This window comes from Budorcas taxicolor, chromosome 17, assembly GCF_023091745.1.
Source record: "Budorcas taxicolor isolate Tak-1 chromosome 17, Takin1.1, whole genome shotgun sequence".
In the NCBI taxonomy this organism is placed as follows: domain Eukaryota; kingdom Metazoa; phylum Chordata; class Mammalia; order Artiodactyla; family Bovidae; genus Budorcas; species Budorcas taxicolor.
In genome coordinates this window covers 44467431-44489059 of record NC_068926.1, presented here as the reverse complement: position 1 = coordinate 44489059, position 21629 = coordinate 44467431, and the positions used below count along the sequence as shown (strand labels likewise).

General features: G+C 50.5%; 1 protein-coding gene across 1 annotated transcript; it reads left to right on the top strand.

Annotated features, from left to right (window-relative positions):
• Positions 1-7036: 7036 nt before the first annotated feature.
• Positions 7037-21629, top strand: ANHX (anomalous homeobox). The gene is made up of 9 exons (XM_052655151.1): positions 7037-7285; positions 9657-9784; positions 12547-12670; positions 13430-13646; positions 14037-14157; positions 15264-15556; positions 18996-19143; positions 21188-21272; positions 21543-21629. Exons 1-9 carry the CDS (start codon positions 7037-7039, stop codon positions 21627-21629), a joined length of 1452 nt encoding a protein of 483 aa, XP_052511111.1.

Here is a 21629-nt window from a genome sequence, read left to right as displayed (position 1 = left end):
TATACTATCCATTCAAGAATGGTTTAATGTTAAAAAAAAAAAACACCACACAATCACACTGTGATTCACCACATTTACAGAAGAAAGGAGAAGAAGCAACTCAAAATATGCAAAAAAAAGTTGATGAAATTAAATAGGTATTTAAAGCAAAAGTTCTTAAAACTATTAATAGGAACTTCTTTAATCTGATAAACTATATCTATACAAAAAATCTTTCAGAGACACTTCATGATGCAAACACATAATTTAATTTTAGATGAAAATATGTACTATTCTCTCCTTACATATAAGAACAGAGAAAATTACAACTATTATCTCTTTAATTCAACAAGGAATATTGGTGTTCCTAACCAGTGCAATAAGTTTTTTTAAAAGTGTGAGGATTAGAAAGAATGAAAGAAAACTAGTCATTCTTACACACTATGTACTTAAAAACCCAAAAGAATCTACAAATAAACTCTTGGAATTAAGTGAATTTAGCAGAGCTGTTAGGTATTGACATAATGTCAATATACAAAAGTCAACTGTATTTCCATATCTTACAAAACAATTAGATAATGGAACTAACAGTACCATTGACAATAGCATCAAAAATATTAGAAAAAAGTCTAAAGAAAGGTGAAAAGCCTCTATATAGAAAACTACAAAATATTACTTGAAATTAAATAAATGAGATCTATTCTGTATTTGTGGATTGGAAGACTCAATATTTTCTTAAACATTTCCCAAATTGATTGATACATTCAATGCCATCTCCGAATCATAGTAGATGCATTTTTGTCCATAAGCTTATTCTGAAAATCATGTGAAAATGCAAAGGTTGAAGCATAGCAAAGATAAACAGAAGGAAAATTGAAGGATACACACTGAATATCAACTTATCCCATGATTAAAATTGTATAATTTTGTATAAAGCTAGACAAACAGAACAATGAATGATATATCCTTTGAGAACCCAGGAAACCCACACATGTACCATCATCTGATTTCAGGCAAAAAGTGCCACTTCAATGCAGTGGTGAAGACACCCTTTTTAATAAATGAGCTAGACCAACTGGGTATTCTGTGGAGGGGAGTTCACACCTCTGTATATCATATCATAAACTAAAATTATTTCCAAGTGAATTGCACACCTAAATATAAAGGGGAAAAAGAGACCTTCTAGAAGGTTAAAGAGGGGAAACTTGTAGCTTTTGAGAAGGCAGGTCAAGTGCAAAAACAGGAAAAGCTAATGTTTGGTGACTTGTCAACGGTGGTTACTGTGGAGGGATAGTGACTGGACATGGGCATGAAAGAGCCTTCAAGCGTGCTGGAAGTGGTGAGGACAGTGTCTGGACATGAAAAACTCAGAGGTAAACCCTATAGATCCATGCACTTCATGTAAGCTGTAAAGACAGAGAATCAAAACATCAAGAACATTCACAACATGCTTTCATTTTCTTGGACTTGTATGTCTGTTCAACTTTTCACATGTAATATTATGTAAATCTAAAACGTTTTTGCTTAAATAGGCTGTTTCTAAACAACAGAAATAAACAGATTGATTTCTTCATGCTCTACGCAGAGTAGGGAATCAGCAACTCCTGAGATGGGTTCCTCAAACTCATTGCTCTGTGACGTCAGAGTCCACTGTGGACCTGGAGTGTGACCAGCATCGGGAAGGTGGACTGAGTGGGAAGGATGAAGGTTACACCGCGACTCCCCTCTTCCTCTCCCACCCTCCAGTTCAGGGTGCTGCCAGGTGACAGGACAACCACACACCTCAAACCCACCCTCTGCCAGTTCTGTGACTGTAGACCAGTGACTTAACCTTCTGATGGGTACCTTGTCATTTGGAAATAAGGACACCTCACAGAGTCACATATGTTCAGTAAACAGTCCCTGGGCTCCAAGTCCCTGTCCCCAACCAGCCCCTGACTAATTACCAGCAGGAGAGAAGGGTTGCAGCATGTGAAGTGGGTCTTGTTTGGGCACAGCACCACTGCCCAGCCACCTCTGCGCCTGAAGCAAAAGAAAATTAGTTCTATTCATCTTTAGAATTGTTTAAAAAATACCTTGCTCATCATGGATTCTCTGGCGAAAGTTGTGGTTTTTAAAAATACTGTGTTAAAATACTATTTATCTTGATAACTGAGTTGTTTGGTTCCTCACTTCCCTCCCCCTGCTGCAGGCCTTATTTGGACAGTAAAGTTCTCCAGCCTGGGCCTTACAGATCCAGACTCCAGGGAGTGTCGGGAACCCACATGCTGGTCATGGCCCTGAGTGGTGATGCTGGCACCCAGGGTGATGAAGGAGGTGCCCTGTGGGGCCCCTGCACAGGACCCAGAGGAGGAGGATTGTATAGCTTTGACCCCCTGAAAGACCTGTGGCAGGAGTGCAACTCATATGAGCTTGAAGGAGAACAGGGTCTAATCCTCTAGCAGAGTTGGCAGCCTCAACTGTGTTTGGGTCAGTGTGTGGGGAGGGTCTTCCTGTTCCCTGCCCCCATCTGCACCGGCCTTCTTCCAAGAAAGGAAGAGCAACTGAGTCACTCTTGGAAGCTCCTGTTTACACTCTCTGTCCTTCACAGAATTTTACCCAGGATGTCAAGTAACCTCTGTCCAGCATTGCTTTCCCAGGTTGTTCCCCAGATGGCCTGCTCCCTGGACTTCTGTGAACCAAAGAACTGGTCTCCAACAGCTGCAAGCACTCAATATGCAGACAGACATTTAACAAATCTGCTATCTCCAGCCTACCCACTGGAGGTAGTTACTCCGGGGCCTTCTAGAAGGCATCCCAGGGCAGTGAGGGTGGGACAAGAACTCCATCAGGGGGATCCTGGGGATGAAGGTAATTCCCTGGATGGAAGAGAGGGGTTCAGGGTGAAAAAGAGGTTGTTAGGAGGTTGTATCTAGGTGGGCTTCCAGCCTTCTGTGAATCAGGGATTTTATTTGTTGCTTTTTTTTTTTCTTTTGTGCTGTACTGGGTCTTTGCTGGTACATGCAGACTTTCTCTAGTTGTGGTGAGTCAGGGCTACTCTCTAGATATGTGCAAGGTCTTCTCATTGCAGTGGCTTCTCTTATTGCAGAGCATGGGCTCCAGGCGTATGGGTTCAGGAGCTGTGGCTTGCAGGCTTAGTTACTCCATGGCCTGTGAGATCTTCCCAGACTAGGGACTGAACCCATGTCCCCTGTATTGGCAGGTGGATTCTTTACCCGTGGACCACCAAGGGAGTCCCTGGATCAGTAATTTAAAAAAATTACTCAGGTAATCATTACGGGGAAAGTACATGGATGACCACAAAATTTCTGAACAGAAGTCATAAGAGGGAGGTTACCTAACCAGATTTTGAACGTGTTAAAAATCAACAGTGTAGGTAAGAAACAAAATGATGAAGAAAATAGCACATGAGAGTATTGGCTCATTTAAGTTTGTCAATCCAATGAGCAAAGAAGGCCTGTTATTATTTCAAATAATAAACTTCACCAAAGAGAAGAGAAGAGAAAGTATAGATAGGGTTAAAGTCACACAACTTTAAGCTACTGAACTGGCAGTCCAACCCAGGTAGCCTGGGTCCAGAAGAGAACAGAAAATCAGGAAACAGCTGGTCATTATGCTTTAGAATGCATTATGTGGTGATGATTGCATTTCATACTAGAGAGCATGGAAGAAGGGAGGCAGCATCTATTTACAGTGGATGTTGGATACTTCACACATTTTGGCCTACCTTTTGTTGGAAGGTCAGACCTCTATTAAAAATGAAACTTATGAAGAGTTTGCCCTGATTTAGAATACTTAAAATTATGTGCTTAAGGTAAGAATGTAAGCTTTTGAGTCTTACATTTAAAGGAAGTCACTTATAGGTGGAAACTATTTTAAAATTCACTGGACCCATACTAAGAGAACATAAGAAGAGAACGTAACTCTCACTCAGAGCTGGGTTGGGAGGCTCAAATAAGACAATGTTTATAAATAGTAACTTCTTATCTGGCAGCCAACAACAAAAACAACTGACTTTATAGAAAGGAATCAGAATCATAACATTTGTTGAATTACATTTAAGTTTAATTTTATAATGTAGTTGGGTGGACATTTTGGGTTCCACTGACATTTTAACTCACTGGTGCTTAATGGGTGGACGACAACCAGGAATGTTGTCATTGAGCTCTCAGCTAGCCCTGGAGAAAGGACCTGGAACGCATTCCCACAGCGGCAGGGTTTCCTGCGGCAAGCCTCTCATTGCCTCTGTTCACCCGTGTCTGCTCTAGTATACTGCATGGGTGGAGGTTGCTTCCTCCAACCCTATGTGTTTTTTCTTACCTTAAAAGGAGAAAAACCCATTATCTTTTTATAAAAAGTAGAAAACATGAATTAAAAAAAAGAAGAAAATTTAAAAGCCAAATAGAAATGATAAATAATTTGTCACCAGGTGGCAACCACTGTTCAACAGTGTGGCATGTATCATTTCATGTCTGTACTTTTCAGATGGGCTCATAGCACTCACCTTGTTTTGTAACAGGCAGTTTTTGAGAAACAATGTATCACTAATAGGGGTCAGGAGGCACTCTTTCTCTGCACAACTACTAATTAACCTTCCTGAGCCCACCTTCTTTCTTAAGTTTGATGTATTTACCAAAAACTTCCACCAGATCTTGGATTGTTTCCAGATTGTGAACAAACACTGAAATGTTTCTCTTTCTGCCAAAGTCTTGCCCATAAGCTCTGGCCTCAGAGAATTTTTGCCTCCACCACCATTTAAAAACCAACTTACAGGACTTCTCTGTTGGTCCACTGGTTAAGGATCCAGGTTGCAATGCAGGGGACACAGGTTCTATTCCTGGTTGGAGAACTTATATCCCACATGACGCAAAGCAACTAAGCCTGCCCTCACAAACTACTCAGCCCACCTGCTCTAGAGCCTGCAGCACACTCTGAAGCCCTGGCGTCACAATGAGAGAATTGTTGTGCCAATAAATAAAAATTAATATTAAAAAAAAAAATCGCGGGACTTCCCTGTCAGTCAGTCCAGTGGTTAAGACCTTGCCTTCTAATGCAGGGGGTGCAGTCCAATCCCTGGTAGGGGAGATAAGATCTCACCTGCCTTGGGAGGCCAAAAAACCAAAACCTAAAACAGAAGCAATATTATAACAAATGCACTAAAGACTTTAAAACTGGAAAAAGAAAAATCAACTTGAAGTCTTCCTGGTCTCATCTCTAGGGCGCCTTCCAGCTTGCTGGACAAAATTCACAAGACTGTAACCTGTACCGGGCAGACGCCAGGGCAGGGATGGCGGCAGTTCAGTGATTTCCCCTGCGTGTGGACCAGGGGCGTGGAGAACTCGGGTCCTGAGGCTCCCAGGATCACAGGAAGTGGGCTCTACAGGGGCCTCCCCTATGATCCCGGCTCCTTGATCCCCCTTCCCGCGCGACCCAGGCTGGGGTGCGAATCCCTCCGGGCACGTGAGGCAGGCGGGGAGTGTCTGTCCCATGGGCTTTGGCTCCGCAGAGCTTCAGGGGTTGCTTGGGGTCAGCCCAGGGTCACAGCTTCCTCCTGCTGCAGGGGTTGCGGGTCGTGACATCCTCTCCTCCAACTCCGCCCTGCTGCTCTGGGGCCTCCGATGCCAGCCCCGCCCCCCCCCCCCCGCCCCCCAATCCCATGGACCCTCGAGAACTTCTAGGCTAAGAACTGCCAGAACCACTAGAACCCCCCGGCACCCAAGGCTGATCCCCAGGCCCCCTGGATTTTGGAGGAGAGGGCGAGGCCAGGGTCGCCGGGCCAGGTACTCAGGGATTGGCCAAGTCCTGGATACTTTGTAGCAACCGCACCTCGGAACCGCCTCCGGGTATCTGCGTGCTGAGCCTGGAAGCTGGGAACCCGCGCCTGGCTAGGGGGTGAGCTGGGGACGTCTGGATGAAGGTGGGTGAAGGGGGCGTTCAGGAGGGAGTTTATGGGGTACGGTGACTGAATTCGCGGTCCTGGGTGGGGGCCCGGGGAGGCCTCTTGGCCCCCACGGGGAGCAGGGCACCTGGAGAGGTGGGGCGGCGCAGGGCCACAGCCAGGCAGAGGGTGTCCAGGCAGAATGGCGCGATAGAGCCGTCTATCCCCGCGGAGCCGGGTCCCCTCAGTGTTCGGGTACCCCTCCTCAACCCCAGGATCCTCTTCGTGTGAGTTTGGCCCTTAGCCTCCTCCCTGCCCTTCCTGGAGCCCGGTAAGGGGTGGGATGGGGCAGTCGGCCCCAGAGGAAACCTGGGTCCCTCGAAGGATGCCAGGGCTCGTGCCGGCAAGAAAGGTGGGGCCCTGGGACAGGAGCCGGTGACAAGGCGCTGAGGTCCGGGAGCGGCGACGAGGGTGCGTCTTGCGTCCCTTTCGCGCGTGTTCCTGTAGGTGGTACAGGGCGGCAAGAGTTGGAAACAGGCCAGACCTTTTGCCAGGGAGCGTGGCAAGTCTGTTCAGATTCTCACAGCATGTGTGGAAAGTGGTTTGGTAGCATCTGCTAAGTACACACCCTTTAATTTGGCTGCCATAGCCCTCAGGTAGTTGGAACACAGGTCTGGACTTTAGGTTTGAGAAAGTGCTCACTAGTGTGGGGCTGGGGAGGTGGTTACAGTTCCTCCTTCCACCTGGTCCTTTTCAGAACCCAGTGGAGACTAGGGGTCCTTCCTGCAGTGCTGCCAGACTAAGTATTGCCATAAGGAAGCCCTCTCGGTTTGGTGTATATGCACACAGTCAGACTGTAGTTTTAAAATGAGAGAAACAGAGAGCTGGTGATGTGGGCAAGGGGCACGAAGGGAACAGAGGTTCTGGGAGTGAGGAGTGAGGAGGACTCTTGCAGCCACAACACACAGCCAGGATCTGGACTGTTGTGGGAACTCACGGGAAACTCTGCGGGTCCCTCATGCCCCTGCCTTCGCTCGCTGTTGCCACATTACAAGTACCTGTGGCAGGAGAGGCCTGGCAGACTTGGCTGAATATAGATGTGCGGTCAGCTGATCAGCATGGGCAGACCGTGGTCCTGACTTGTCGTCTTGTTTGCAGAGGGGCCCAACCCGCCTGGCGATGCAGAGCTTCCTGCAGCTGCTGAGGGGAAACGGGGGCCCCAGCCTGCCCTTGCCGGAGCTGGTGACCCTCGCAGGCAGGCTGTGCCGGGACCTGCAGGATGACCCCACCCAGGTGCAGCCCTTGGTCACAGCCGTGCTGGACAGCCAGTTCCGCCTGTACCTCTTGGACAATGCGGATGTGGCCCTGGTGTGCGCCAGCGTGCTGGCCCAGCGAGAGCAGCACCAGGCCGCTTGCCGGCTGCTGGAGGTAGAGCTGGTCTGTGAGATGGGGTTGGGGGATGGGGGTGTGAAGAGAGGGGAAGCGGCCACCACTGTCCTAAACATGACACAAATGCCCAGAGTCAGCAGGAGCTTGTGAAGAGGTGCCATAAACCAAGCTGGGATTATGAGAGTGGACCCACTCTCTCTCTAAGTAAAGTAAAGTCGCTCAATTGTGTCCGACTCTTTGCGACCCCATGGACTGTAGCCTACCAGGCTCCTCCCTCCATGGGATTCTCCAGGCAAGAGTACTGGAGTGGGTCGCCATTTCCTCCTCCAGGGGATCTTCCCAACTCAGGGATCAAACCCGGGTCTCCCGCATTCCAGGCAGACGCTTTAACCTCTGAGCCACTCTCTCTCTACTAAGTTTTAACTTGCCTGGTAACTGAAGATGAGACTGTCCAGTTTTGGAATCTTCGTGGTCCTGGCTTGGAAAGTTGGCATCCCAGTTAGTGAGACAAGCAAACAGACCCAGTCTCTCAGTCCCCTGGCTGTGGGTCTGCATTCGGGAGCTCTGAAATCACAAGTATGTTTGTCAGTCCTCTGGTGGCACTTTGAACCTCAAGTCATTTGGCATGAAAACCTGAGCTATGTCCACATGAAGCCAGTGATGTCTTTATCCACTTTTATGTTACTGTGGTACATTTTACTACCCAAATATTGGTATGTTTGGTTGCACGATGCTGCCTGCCCAGATCATACTGGAGTGGGGCAAATTCTGTAGTGTATACCTGTGTTACTTGTTAAAATGTGTGACGTTTCTGATGTGTGATGTGTTCTGAATTCCAAACTATGTGTGGCTCGAAAGGTTTTAATAAGAGATCTGGGGGCCAGTGTTTCCCTTTTTCACTCCATATGCCTGTATGCATGTACATCTATGCATAAGTTACGCTGAGTTTACTTTCAAGATACTCAGTTCTTTCAGTTCTTTCTATTTCTGCTCCCTCTCCCCCAAGCCCTGTGGCATCCACCTTTCTCCCTTCCCTCCCAGCACCCTGCCATGTTCTCTCTTGCTCCCTCCATCTGTTCCTCACCTAGCAGCCAGAGGGAGTTTTAAAACTGCAGATGGGACCATGGTGTGTGCTGAGGCGGTGGCCGCAGAGCCTGCCATCAGTGCTGGCTTGCTCTCCAGCCTTTGGACCCCTCCTCCCCCCCTTTGTCATTCTGGCTTTCTTGCTGTTTCTGGAACTCGTGAGATCCTCTTCTTTTGAATTTTGCAGGTGTCATTTCCTCTGCCAGAGGCTGAAGCCCCATTCTGTGTGGCTGGAGCTTTCCTCCGTGTCTGGTTTCTGCTTTAAATGTCACCCTGTACAGCTAGTGCCTCCTTTATTGTCAAGGATATAAAGGAGCCCTCATCCCCTTCTGTGGCTCCTTCCTTAGCTCATAAGTAGAAATCTGTTTATTTTTCAACTTGTGCTTTGTCTGCCTCCCCTCCTGCACTGCAGGCCCCAGGAGCAGGGGGCGCATCAGTTTTGCTCATTAAAGGATCCCCAACACCTGCAACATAAGAGAACTCAGATTTCCAGCGATGTCAGACCAAATGGATGAACACACAGAGTTGTCATAGCTGCTGTGTAGGCAGTCAAGGATGAAATGTGATGCAAAACTCCCAGGAGAGGGACTATAACTCACTCAGGGTTGTCTAGAAATGCCTCTGAGAAAGTGATGTGTTCTGAGACCTGAGAGAAGCCATGGGGCCACCACCTCAGAAAAGGGCGTTTCCTGCCCAGGGCCACTCATGCAGGTGGGAAGGTCCCAGGTGGTTTCCCTGCCCATAGGTTGTGCCCTGGGTCTGCTGCTTTATCCTGGGAGGAGACTGCAGGCTTCGACCCAGCAAAATGGTCCTGAGAACACTGGCGTTAAAGCTCAGGGGCTGTGTCTAGGCGAGGCCTGTCCTCCGCATCCTTGGCCATCTCAAAAGTCAGGTCACGTGACCACGTCCCACTGGGTCTGGGAGCCATCAGTGGTGTGACCAGGACCCCTTCATCCCCTTCAGCTCAGAATGTGCTCTCTGAGACCCAGGGACCCACCCAGCTGGTGGGAAAGGCCTCTCATACAAGGCAGGGGTCACGCCTCAGGCCCCTCAAATCTGATCTTTCATATGGTCCTTAGCGCAGCTCTGCCTCCTGTGTGATGTCATAGCCCAGAGGTGGCTTTCCCCTTGCCTGCCCCTCACCTGTAGGGGGTAGAGGAGAACTGTGCCCCCCCAGGGGCTCCCTGGTGGGGACTGGAGCCCAGCCATGGAGCTCATGCCCTCACCATTGGGCGCCAGTCAGTGGCTGGTCTTAGGGCTCAGGCAAGAGGATGATGGGGCTCCAGGGCAGGGGAGGGTGCGGATCTCAGAAGGCTCTTGTCCACAGGGGTGCCAGGTGCCGGGCGGCAGCCCCAAGCTGGTGCAGCTCTGGAATGACATCCACTACCGTCTGGCCATGAAGAGGCTCGGTGTGTCCACGCTGACACCGGTGCAGAAGTTCCGGTGCAGGAAGAGGTATGCAACTGGTCTTGGCGCTTATTCCCAGGGGCTCATGAGGGATTTGCCTTCCAGAACCATAGAAGGGCTGAGGTGAAGTAGAGGGAGGGAGGTGAGATGAAACAGTGATGTCAGTGCCCAACACTGAGCCACCTCTCCGCCTGCTCGGCTGTGGGAACACTGTCCCACCTCTGCCCATAAGGCAGGACAGAGAGCCGTTCCCAAGACCCAGACCAGGAGCCGCTGCCGGTCAGTGAGGACCTTGCAGGGAGGGAGTCAGCAGGTGGGCACCCCCGAGCTCACTTTCCTCCTGTGGGAGGAGGGATGCCCCTCATGTCAGCTAGTCCCCATGGTTAGGCTCTGCCAGTGGCCTGGCTGAGATTTCAGCACAGCTCCTCAGGGCTGCTGCTACTACTGCTGCTGCTAAGTTGCTTCAGTCGTGCCTGACTCTGTGTGACCCCATAGACGGCAGCCCACCAGGCTCCCCCGTCCTTGGGATTCTCCAGGCAAGAACACTGGAGTGGGCTGCCATTTCCTTCTCCAATGCATGAAAGTGAAAAGTGAAAGGGAAGTCGGTCAGTCGTGTCCGACTCTTCGCGACCCCACAGACTGCAGCCTACCAGGCTCCTCCGTCCATGGGATTTTCCAGGCAAGAATCCTGGAGTGGGGTGCCACCGCTTTCTCCGCCTCAGGGCTGCAGGACCTTTTGAAGACAGATAGGTTGAAGTCTGGCACATGATAGCTGCTGAACAGATGTTAATTAACAATCACCACCATGACCATAATCAGCACTAAGTAAACATTACGACTACCAGTTATAACCATCACCATTCATGAATGAGGACACCGAGACACAGACAAATTAGTGACTCACCTGGTTACACACTAGAGAGACGCAAAGGCAGGATTCCAGCTTAGACATTGAGGCTGCAGAGCCTTTGTTCTTTATTTGGGTGTTCTCCACCGGCCAGAAGGGGCTGCAGGTCTCGCTCTGAGCTCCTGAAAGCCCAAGTGACAGGAGTTGCTGAGCCAAGGGCCTGGTTGATGGAGGAAGAGATGGATGGATTCCTTTTGGATCAGACAGAATTTTTCTCACAGTGCCCACCAAATACGTCCTCAAAGCCCAGAAGTTAATCGGCCTTGAGGCTGTCAAGGGTTGCAGTCAGTCCCCTCCTTATAGGTTTTTAGGGCCTGCCTGAGGGTGGTTCAGCAAAGTGACTTGGGGAGCAGTGTGCCGTGTCTGTGAAGAGGCCCCTGGGGCTCTCCTGGAGCTGCACTTGGGTGTAGATGACGGACTGGAGACTGGGGAACAAAGCAGATCCCCTAATTCAGAGCAAGGAATGCCAGACAGGACAAGCCCAGTAGAGGGCTGTGGCTCGGTGGTCCTTTGTTGTGGTGGGGGCTGCAGCACAGGGCCACAGAACCTGAGCGAGGCCTGGGCACAGGGATGGCACTCTCTGGGCACAAGGAGGGGTGATACACATTATAGCTGGTGGTCAGTGCAGGAGCAGAGACAGGAGGTGCTTGGAGGTTCTGGCAGAGGCCGTGGCTGGGGAATGGGTTGTGTCAGTATGGATTCAGGAAGATTTGCTGATAGGTTGAATGTATTGGAGAAGGTAAGATAATAAACCCAGGCTTGTGGCCTGATTGGCCCGGACGTGGTGTTCTCTCACTGGGATGGGCAGGACAGGCTGGGGGAAGATGTGAGAAGTGGGAAACTGAGCTTCACTGGGATGTATGGGGTGTGTTCTCGACCTTCATGGGGATTTTTCAATTGGTGTTTGGATATCAAATCTTGTAGAAAGCCGGTGTTGTTCACTTATATGTCATTTAAAGAAAATAATTTATTTTTGCCTCTGCTGGATCTTCGTTGCTGTGCAGGCTTTTCTTTAGTTGCAGTGAAAGTCGCTCAGTCGTCCCCAACTCTTTCTGACCCCACGGGCTACACAGTCCATGGAGTTCTCCAGGCCAGAATACTGCAGAGGGTAGTCATTCCCTTCTCCGGGGGATCTTCCAAACCCAGGGATCTAACCCAGGTCTCCCGCATGCAGGTGGATTCTTTACCAGCTGAGCCACGAGGGAAGCCTGTGAATACTGGAGTGGGTAGCCCACCCCTCCTCCAGGGGAACTTCCCTACCCAGGAATCGAACCAGGGTCTCCTGCATTGCAGGCAGATTCCTTACCAACTGAACCATCAGGGAATCCTTAGTTGTAGTGAGTGGGGGCTACTCTCTGGTTGTATTCTGCAGGCTTTTCATTGTGGCTTCTCTTGTTGCACAGCATGGACTTGAGGGTGCTTGGGCCTCAGTAGTTGTGGCTCCCAGCCTCTAGAGCACAGGCTCAGTAGTTGTGGTGCGTGAGCTCGGTTGCTCCTTGGCATGTGTGTTCTTCCCAGACCAGGGATCAAATCCATCTCCTGAACTGGCAGGCAGATTCTTTACCACTGAGCCACCAAGGAAGCCCCCTGTCATTTTTTCTTTTGCAAAAAATTCCATTATACAGTCAGTAAAGCGGATAGCATAACCCACCTCAATATCTTCATCATCCAGCTTCAGCAGTCAGGGCCACTGGTCAGTGAGGGGTGCTGGGAACCCTGATGAGAGTGTGGAGTGTGGGCCCAGGCACCACCAGGCCCCTCCCTGCTCAGGGCTTGGATCCAGGGCCTGCAGCACACGGTGGGGAAGAGGGTGGCCGGTGAAAGGAGAAGAGTCCAGAGGGGCACAACAGGTGCATCCAGAGGAGCAGGGGTCTGTTACCACCTACTCAGTGTCCTCCTCTAGGAATCCACCACCTGCCTCCCTCTGCCCTAATGGCCTCAAGAGCCGGAACTTCCCCAGAGAAGTTCGCCAGAAGCTGGAGGACTTTGCCTCGGGCGTGAGCACCAACCCCAGCAAGGCCGAGCGGGTAAGAGCAGATATAAGCATGGCCAGGCACCCTCCCCTTCGCCAACACTCTCTGTCCTTAGGGGAGGACCACCCTTGGTTGGTTCACCCCTACTGTCAGGTGGGGGTCTAACACCCTTGGGGGACTGCCACCCTTAGGTGACATCACCACCTTAGGGGGTAGATCCACACCCTCCCTAGTGGCCTATCTGCGAGGGCGATGGTGGTCTCTGACCACCCTGAACTCCCTTGGGGATGACGCCCTTTGGCTGGCAGCCCCTGCATGTCTACCCTGCATAGGTTGGGGAGTGAGTTTTGTCACAGGCATCTTAATACCCCGTCAGCTGGTGTGACTTCAGGAGACACTGAGCACTCGCTGAGGCCGGGGCTCCAGCAGGAGGGGTGGAGGGGGGCACCCTCCAGGAGCAGGTGGAGGGGGCAAAAGTCTGCCCCCTCAGATACTGCTGCTCAGAAAGCTGGCTTGCTCTCTCCTCCCCGCGTCCAGTCAGCTGGGCTCCGCCAGAGCGGGGCGCTGTGGCCGGTGGTGCCAGTTCACATCTGAGACGTGCCTGGTTGCAGGGTTGGTCATGGCCGATATACTCTGGCACGGGTGGGTGGAGGGTCAGTGGTTGGGTGGCACCTCAGGAGGATCTGGTTTGCCAGCTGCTCGGAGCCCTCCTGGCTGTGAGTGACTGTCGGGTGGGTGGTGGCTTGCCTCCTTTGTGCCCCGGCCTCTTGGCTTGGGAGTGGGCTGGGGTAGTGGCGGGTTGTTTTGGGGCAGGAGGACCTGGCCTCTGAGACACACCTGACCACGGAGCAAGTCTACAACTGGTTTGCCAATTACCGGCGGCGCCAGAGGGCCTTGATGCAGCGTGCAGCGCCAGCCCCAGACTCAGCAGAAGACCTCACGTCGGGGGAGGCGAGTCGGCACCTCCCCCCGCAGCCAACAGACCACCCCCACCTTGGCTCTGGGCTTGTGGACAGGCCTCAGTGGTCAAGTGAGTGGCCCCTCTGACGAAACCTGTATCCAGGACCAGCCAGGCCCCTCCCTCCAGCCCCAGTCTGCACGTTCAGCACCTCACCCTGTGGGAAGTGAGATCACTGACGCTAAGGGTCAGGTTGGGCTCAGGGTGGTCCAGGTGGGGCTGCAGCAGCATTTTGCATTGAGAGATTACTGTGAGGTCAGGCCCAGGAGTCGGGGAGTTGAGCCAAGCACCAGAATTGGGGTGGCCTGGGTTCATAATTGTGGGTTTCAGTTCAGACCAAAGACAGATCAAGAGTCAAACAAAGAGCAGCAGGCAACCAGCATGACTGCTCTCAATCTGCTGGGAAGGAGGCCGGGACTCCAAGCATCTCCCAGCCTCCCTTCCTGTCTGATCGGCTTTTAGCAGGACCTGAGAAAAGTGGGCCTCTACAGACCCTGGAGACCACTCAAGGGCCGTGGGAGCCGCTGGCTCTGACCCCAGACTTCTCTGGAGACGAGACTATGCCCAAGTCACTGGCTCCCAGGTACTGCCACCGCACATAGGCCAGGGCAGTTCAGTTTTCCACTCTCAGTGGGAGACCAGGAATGGAGTGGGCATAGGAACACCAGCCAGACCCTGGGACGAGGTCTGTGATGGCTGAGGGCAGAGATAGCTGTGACTCCAGGTAGGAGGGGGAGCCACTGGCAAGGAACCCACATCACGTACAGCACACTTGCTTCCTAGAGCCTGACTCACAGCCTAACTTCATGTAAATTTTGGAGAATGGGGAAACAGACTTAGAAAAACACGCAGATCTATCTCCTAAAGGCAAATAGCCTTCCTCGTGGTTTGTTTATCTCTAGCATTTGGTGTGGTTGGTATATCTCTTAAGTCAGTAACCACTAAGTTAATAAGTTCCTCCCACAGCCCAGGCAGTGTCTCACCTTACCTGCTGCTCCTGTGACGATGCACAGACTGCTCTGAGAAGAGTGCTGGCCAGCAGGGGGACTGAGTCTGAGCAAGACAAGCTGTGCCCACTTTTCCCTGTTACCCTTGTGTTATTAGCATCTCTCATGACATTACCTGGACTGACACCTCATATTCAGGCCAGCACTACCCAGCCGTGTGGCCTTAGGCAAGTTCCCATGACCTCTTGGTGTCTCACTTTTCTCATCTGTGAAATGGGGACAGTGATAAGCCCTGCCATGCAGGTCTTCACACAGATTATAGAGGTGGGGAGTTGTTAACAAAAGCCCAGGAGTGCCATCTGAGATACAGTGAGCATTTGTGGAATATTACTTCTTTGAATTATTGACTTCTGTGTAATAGTCCTTTAAGATCCACCTTCATATAGTCACTCAACTGTTAGGTTGTTCCTAATCATTTTCAGCTTTCAGTATTGCAGAACAATGCTTCATTGAAAGCACTTGTAAATAAACTGCTAATATATCTTAGGTTTCTAGCAGTAATATTTTTTACTCTTGCAGCCCCAGGGAGGATGGTAAAGGCAGCATGACTGGGAATGTGGTGGGCCCCACAGCCATCCGAGCCCAGATTCCCAGGCTGAGCTGGAATGTCCTCCCAGGCCCCCCTATCCCAGTCTGAGGGAGCCTCTGCCCACCAAGGGGTGGTGTTCCCTATGTCCCCCAGGTCTCTGCAGGGTGGTGAGATACACCAGGAGGGACCTAACCATGATCCTGCCACTCTGCCCCCTGTCTGCTCTGGCCCTGGTCTCTGTCCTCTGGTTGCTGCCAACGATATGCTGGACCCCTCTCTGGCTGCCCCTGAGTCGTGGCTGATGTCTCTCGCACTGGCATCCTCCAAGGAAGTTTCCTTCCAGACTGGGCAGCTGATCCACAGTCGTGGGCTGGACGTCACCATGCGCCCTACCGACGCTGCTCTGGCTGTGTCCTTTGCTGCCCTCAGGGAGCCCAGCCCCACAGGTGGGTCCACTCTAGACAGACCACGTGTTTCTACGTCAGATGCTTTGACAACTTGTATCTCATTTGAAGGGGCAGGATTTTGAGGGGCAAGGACTTTCTGCTTGAATCCCATGTAGTTTATTAGACCCACAAACCAGTGCAGTTGGAACAGTCTCTTCCCACGAATAGCTGGATGTTTTTTTCTTTTATTTTTGTTTTCAAAATAAAATGTGCACATGACTAAAAAATAGGATAGTGAGGAAAGAGTTGAAATGAAATGGAACGGCTGCCAGCCCTGATCCAGCCCCCATGACTAGCTCGTCCACATCTGCCAGCACAGAGGAGGGCTGAGCTGCTCGGACTTTACCCTCTTGTCCTGGTTTCTTTCTTAGTTGTAACTGTAGCTATACGTACCCTTAACGGAGATGTATTCAGGTATATATTTTCTGCACCAACCATGACAGCAGCTTGTGACCTCCATAAGGAGGATATTGGCACTGAATTCAGCCTGTCACCTAAATTTCTTAGTCTTCTGTGGTTATGCATGCATGCTAAGTCGCTTCAGTTGTGTCTGATTCTTTGTGACCCTATGGACTGTAGCCCGCCAGGCTCCCCCGTCCTTGAAATTTCCCAGGCAATACTGGAGTGGGTTGCCGTGCCCTCCTCCAAGGGATCTTCCTGACCCAGGGGTCAAACACATCTTTTATGCCTACCTGCATCGGCAGTCTTTACCACTAGCGCCACTTGGGAAGTCCTCTTCTGTGGTTATATATACGTACGTCTCATAGTTTCTCGTTGCCTTTCTTTTTTCCTACATTGTCTGCTTTTGTCACGTCCTTAGCTTCTCCCAATATTTCAAGCATCACCTCTGAAGGCTTGTTGCTGGGAACCTCCTTCTCCCTGTCCCCATCCAAGTGCAGTCTCCCTAGGCCTGGGATGAAGCCATTATCCTGAGAGCACCTGGGTTTGCTTCAGTGTTGAATCTTAGTTCCCCCGCCAGGGATCAAATCCACGTCCCCTTCGTTGGAAGGTGAACTCTTAACCATTGAACCACCAGGGGAATTCCACTTCAGTGTTTCCTTAATTGCAAGTCTTGTTCTTTCTTTCTTGACTCTTGTTATGTTAGAGAATGTCTTTAACTTTACAAGAAAGGGTGACTACAGGTAAATTTTCTGATTCCTTGCATCTTCTGAAGTTGTCTTTAATTTTCCCTCATGCTTGATTAATGATTTGTCAGGGCCAGAATTCTGAGTTCAAAACACTTTTTTTTCTTAGAAATTTGAAAGCAACATATCATTACAGCATCCAGTGTTGTCATCTTAAGGCAGATGTCATTCTGATTTTTACATGTTTTTTACATATGTTTCCTTTCTTGAAGCTTTTTATTTTTTAATTCTTGGTGTTCTGAAATTTCACAGTGATGGTTCTAGGTGTGAGTCTTTTAAAATCACTTTGTTCTTAAGCTTTTCAATTTAAAGAGAGAGCAAGGTCTTCTTTAAGCTCCCGGCACTTTCTGTAATATTCTTTGATAGTTTCCTGATAATTTCCTCCTTCCAATTCTCTCTTTACAGCACAAATGTTATTTGGATGTTGGAAATCCTGAGCCAATCTCCCAAAATGCTTACCTTTAAAAAGTTGCTTTTTATTGTATATGCTTTTGTCTTAAACTCTATCTTCTGACTTTCTTATAAAAAATTTATTTACTTATTTTTGCTGCACTGGGTCTTGGTTGCTGTGTGCAGGCTTTCTCTTGCTGCAGTGAGCAGGGGCTACTCTCTAGTTGCAGTGCACAGGCTTCTCATTGCAGTGGCTTCTCTTGTTGCAGAGCACAGGCCATAGGCGCACGTGGGATTCAGTAGTTGTGACTTAGGGGTTTAGTTGGCATGTGGAAAATTCCCGGACCCGGAATCAAACCCATATCTCCTGCATTGGTAGGCAGATTCTTAACTACCAGACCACCAGGGAAGTCCTATCTTCTGATATTGTGACAGTTACGTATTTTAAGAGAACTCCAAGCTCTCTTTTCTTAATTCTGATTTTCCTTTCTTCATAGATTGTATTACTTTTTTATAGATGCAATATCTATACCTCTCTGAGTATCCTGCTTACAAGCTTCAGTAAATATGCTTTGTTGCCTGAAGGAGGAAATGTTAGGATGGTGGATTCAGGACCTTCCTTGGAAACAGGAAGAGGTAGGGCCTGAAAGTGGAAGAGCCTGGAGACTTACTTTTCTGAGGCAGTTTTTCCTTCTGAACAGATTGGTCTTTCATTTCAGAGACCCTTTCCTGTCCATGTGTACTAACAAGGCTGGAGTCAGGACAGGCAGTGGGCAGCCTCATACTGGGAAGTGGGGAGCTGGTCTTCACACCATGTTGGGCATATGTGAGGGGTGATGTTCTCTGGGAATTGGTGAGCTCCCTGCTGACCACCTGAGCGCCTCATTTTCCTTCCCTCTCTGCAAACTCCTCAGGGTCCTTGACCCCTGCTTACGCCCTGGCTTCCCTTCAGACACCCCACCTGCCACCATGGCATTGGACGTGTGCCCTGCATCTGCCGAACACGGACACCTCCCACCTGCTAATTGCCCTTCCCATGACACTCCCTTTGTTCTAGGCTCGGGGCTTTTTATTTCCCTTACTCTTAGAGGAAGAAGCTATAACCCATTGATCTATTCTGTGTGAATTGAAATGTTCAAATTTGCACTTACCCGTATTTCATGGACCTCAGTGTATCTTTGAAGTTCTGTGGAAAGAAGATACAGTGGAGGTGGAGGGAGGCATACAGCCAACGGTTTGGCCGGACTGAGCAGCGGACAGATGAGATGGTTGCTCTGGCAGACAGGAGGGAAGACCGTTATTTGGGGTCTGAGATCAGGACACTTGCTAGTTTTATTGGCCAGGTGGACTTAGGGCACAAATGGACCTGACTTCTGAGCTTACTTTGCTCCTAAATGTCAACCTGGAACTGATCGAGTCCATGTGGTTTTCCTTTTTAGAGTGAAAGGCACCCTGAGAGATTTTCTACAACATTTTAAATAAAAAGGGTGGGGCAAGGGAGTAACACCTCGCACTGCCATGAAGTCAAGGTGAAACCCAAGGAAAAAAGGGAGGGAAGCGGCAGGTGGCTGGGCTCAGCCTGTGGTGAAGCAGGGAGGCAGAGAGGAGTCTGTCCTCACGCGGCAGCGGTGAACGTGGGCAGATTTGGATACTGAGTCTTTGTTGGGCTGGTGTGAGGTCTAGAATGACAAAAACTTGAAGCCAGTGAAATTTGACATTGTTTTGGTCCCTGGAAGCCTGAAAAAGCCACTGAGATGGACAGAAGTGGCTTCTCTTTCCTCAACGCGGAGCTGAGACCGGGGGCTGGCAGATGACGCTGCCTCTCCGCAGACCTCTGTGTTGGGCTGCACATGGACTGTGCTTTCGGCTCCCAGCTCTGAGTTGTGGGGTTTCCTCCCCTGCAGGATTCGCTGACCCTCCCAGCATCAACCCCCAGGGCACATACCTGGAGGAGGATCCGGGTTCCTGCGGTAGCCAATCAGAACAACAGGCGGGCAACCTTCGGGTGACCCAGCCTCCAGCACAGGCTCCCAATTTCATCCTCACCCAGAGGTAAGTGCAGAGCCACCGGCCTCAGGTGACACTTCCTACGGGCCACGCATGGGGTGGTGCCTGGTTGGGAGACTCACCATCTGCCACGGGGCAGATAAAGTCTTTTCCTCATGGATTTCTGGGAACTTCAACTGTTCCCCCATCCTACATGATCATAGTCTTTTCCCACAGACAAAAGAACACTTGGAAGCACAGGAGCAGATATAGGCATGTGGATGGTGCTTCCCCAGAGGTCTCCCTGGGCTCTAGCAGCCTCTTTCAGGCATTTTCTTTTCCCCAAAGATAGTTTCAGTTTCTGGACAGCATCAAGAGCTGCCTTTATATTCCAAATTATAATTTTAAAGGAGCTTTAGAGGGCTGTGAATAGGGGATGTGCTGCAGACTGTGGCATGGGGGCGTGACAGTGGTTCAGATTTCATAGGAGGAGAGTGTTGGGCCTCTGGAGAAGGGGGAACCTGTGATAGAGGGTCGCAGGACAGGGTCCCCAGGGTTTGGGGTCTCCCAAATCTAGGAGCTGAAGATCAGGTGCCCAGTGAGGGCAGAATTACTGGGGGACATGCGAGAGGAGGGGAGCAGCCTCCTGAGGAAACAGGCTCTGCTTGTGTAAACAGCCAGATGATGTGGCTTTATGAGCAGAAGCCGTGTGGAGTGGAGTAGCCACAGGGCCCCCTCGGGGCTGCTTGGACTCTCCACTGGTTTTCTCACTCTTGGACTCCAGTGCTCCAGCTCATCTTTGTTCTGATCTGATAACCTTGATTCCTTATTTAAAAACAGCTTCACTGGGGCGTAAAGTAAACCAACATGTTTAGATGGTACAAATGACAGTTTTCTGAATGTGACTTATGTATTCATCACAAACCATAACTATTCTTTAGGTCATGGGCCACAGAGCTGTTTCCATCTGCCTCCACCTCTCACCCCCACCTCCCTAGGACCAAGGATCTGCTTTCTTTAGCTGCATTTTCTAAGAATTTGATATGAAATCATACAACATCTGCCCTTTTTTAAAATTATATGGCCTCCTTCACTCAGCCTGACTGCTTGAGACTTGTCCCTACTGCTATGTGTATCAACACCCCACCTCTTGTGTGTATCAACACCCTTTCTTCTGTGTGTATCAGCTTCCCTTCCTCCTATGTGTACCAACACCCCTCCTCCTGTGTGTATCAACACCCTTTCTCCTACGTGTATCATCACCCCTTCCTCCTGTGTATATCAACACCCTTCCTCCTGTGTGTATCAGCACCCTTCCTCTTGTATGTATCAGCATCCCTCCTGTGTGTATCAGCACCCCTTTCTCCTGTGTGTATCAACACCCTTCCTCCTCTGTGTATCAACACCCTTCCTCTTGCATGTATCAACACCCCTCCTCCTGTGTGTATTATCACCCCTCCTCCTATGTGTATCAGCATCCCTCCTCCTGTGTGTATCAGCACCCCTTCCTCTTTCTTGCTGAGTCCTAGTCTTGGTATGGATTGACGTCACGTGCTAGAGGCATTTGGGAGCTCCTGGTTTGGGTTTGGTGTGTGCCTTGCTGCACACATGGTGGCCTGCACATTTGGCTTCATGTCTCTGGGGTGTATACACCCAGCAGTGGGGTGACTAGGTCACAGGGTAGATGTGATTTGACTTCAAGGACCTGCATGACTGTTGTCCTGAGTGGCTGCACCTATCTCCAGCCCTGCTCCCCCTGCTGCTCTCCTTGATTTTGTTCTAAGGACCTTTTGACCTCTTCATGCCTCAGGCCTGTCCCTTTGTGACCTTCTCTTCCTTTACATTTCTGCTCACCACCCCCTCTTCTGTGAGCTTGCCCTGATGTGCTTGCTCCCTGACTACCTGAGCCACCTGCTTGAGGTGTCCTGAGGCCCCTCCAGCATCCTGCACACCTAAGTGCCTTGCAGGAGGAGGCTGTTCCCAGAGAGCCTGTCGCCTGGAAGGGCTTCAAACAGGTAGAAAGCTCTCTGAGTATGGGGCTCATGGGGGACAGCATGACCCTCAAATAGGGCCTGGCAGAGGGCCTGTCCTGACACCGTCCCTTTTCCAGTCCCTCAGACCTGACTCCGGCCCCACCAGGCTTCCCTGGCCCCATGTCTGCCGTGGAGCTGGGCCAGCCCCCTCCCTCCAGCCAGGTGAGACCCTCCTAAAAGCACTGTGGGCTTCCTTCCTAAATCCTGGGTCCCCAGCTTGGGTCTTCAGAGTGACTAAAATGGGCAGAGCTGAACATTAGCCAGGGACGTCTGGAGGCCAGACTTAAAGGGAAGGGGAGCTGGGAAGCAAGGGTCCTGGGGCAGGGTTTCCTGTTGAGTCCAGAGGGGTGAGTCCCAGGGTCGGGAGTGCCAAGTGGGAGGGCAGAACTGGCAGAGGGCATCTCCGTGTGTGACACTGTGTTGGCTTCCCAGGTGCAGTGGTCTGATGAGCAGACCTCCAGCGACGCCTTCTGGGGAGCCAGGATGCTCCTGGAGCTTTCAGCGGGTAGCCTGGGCTGA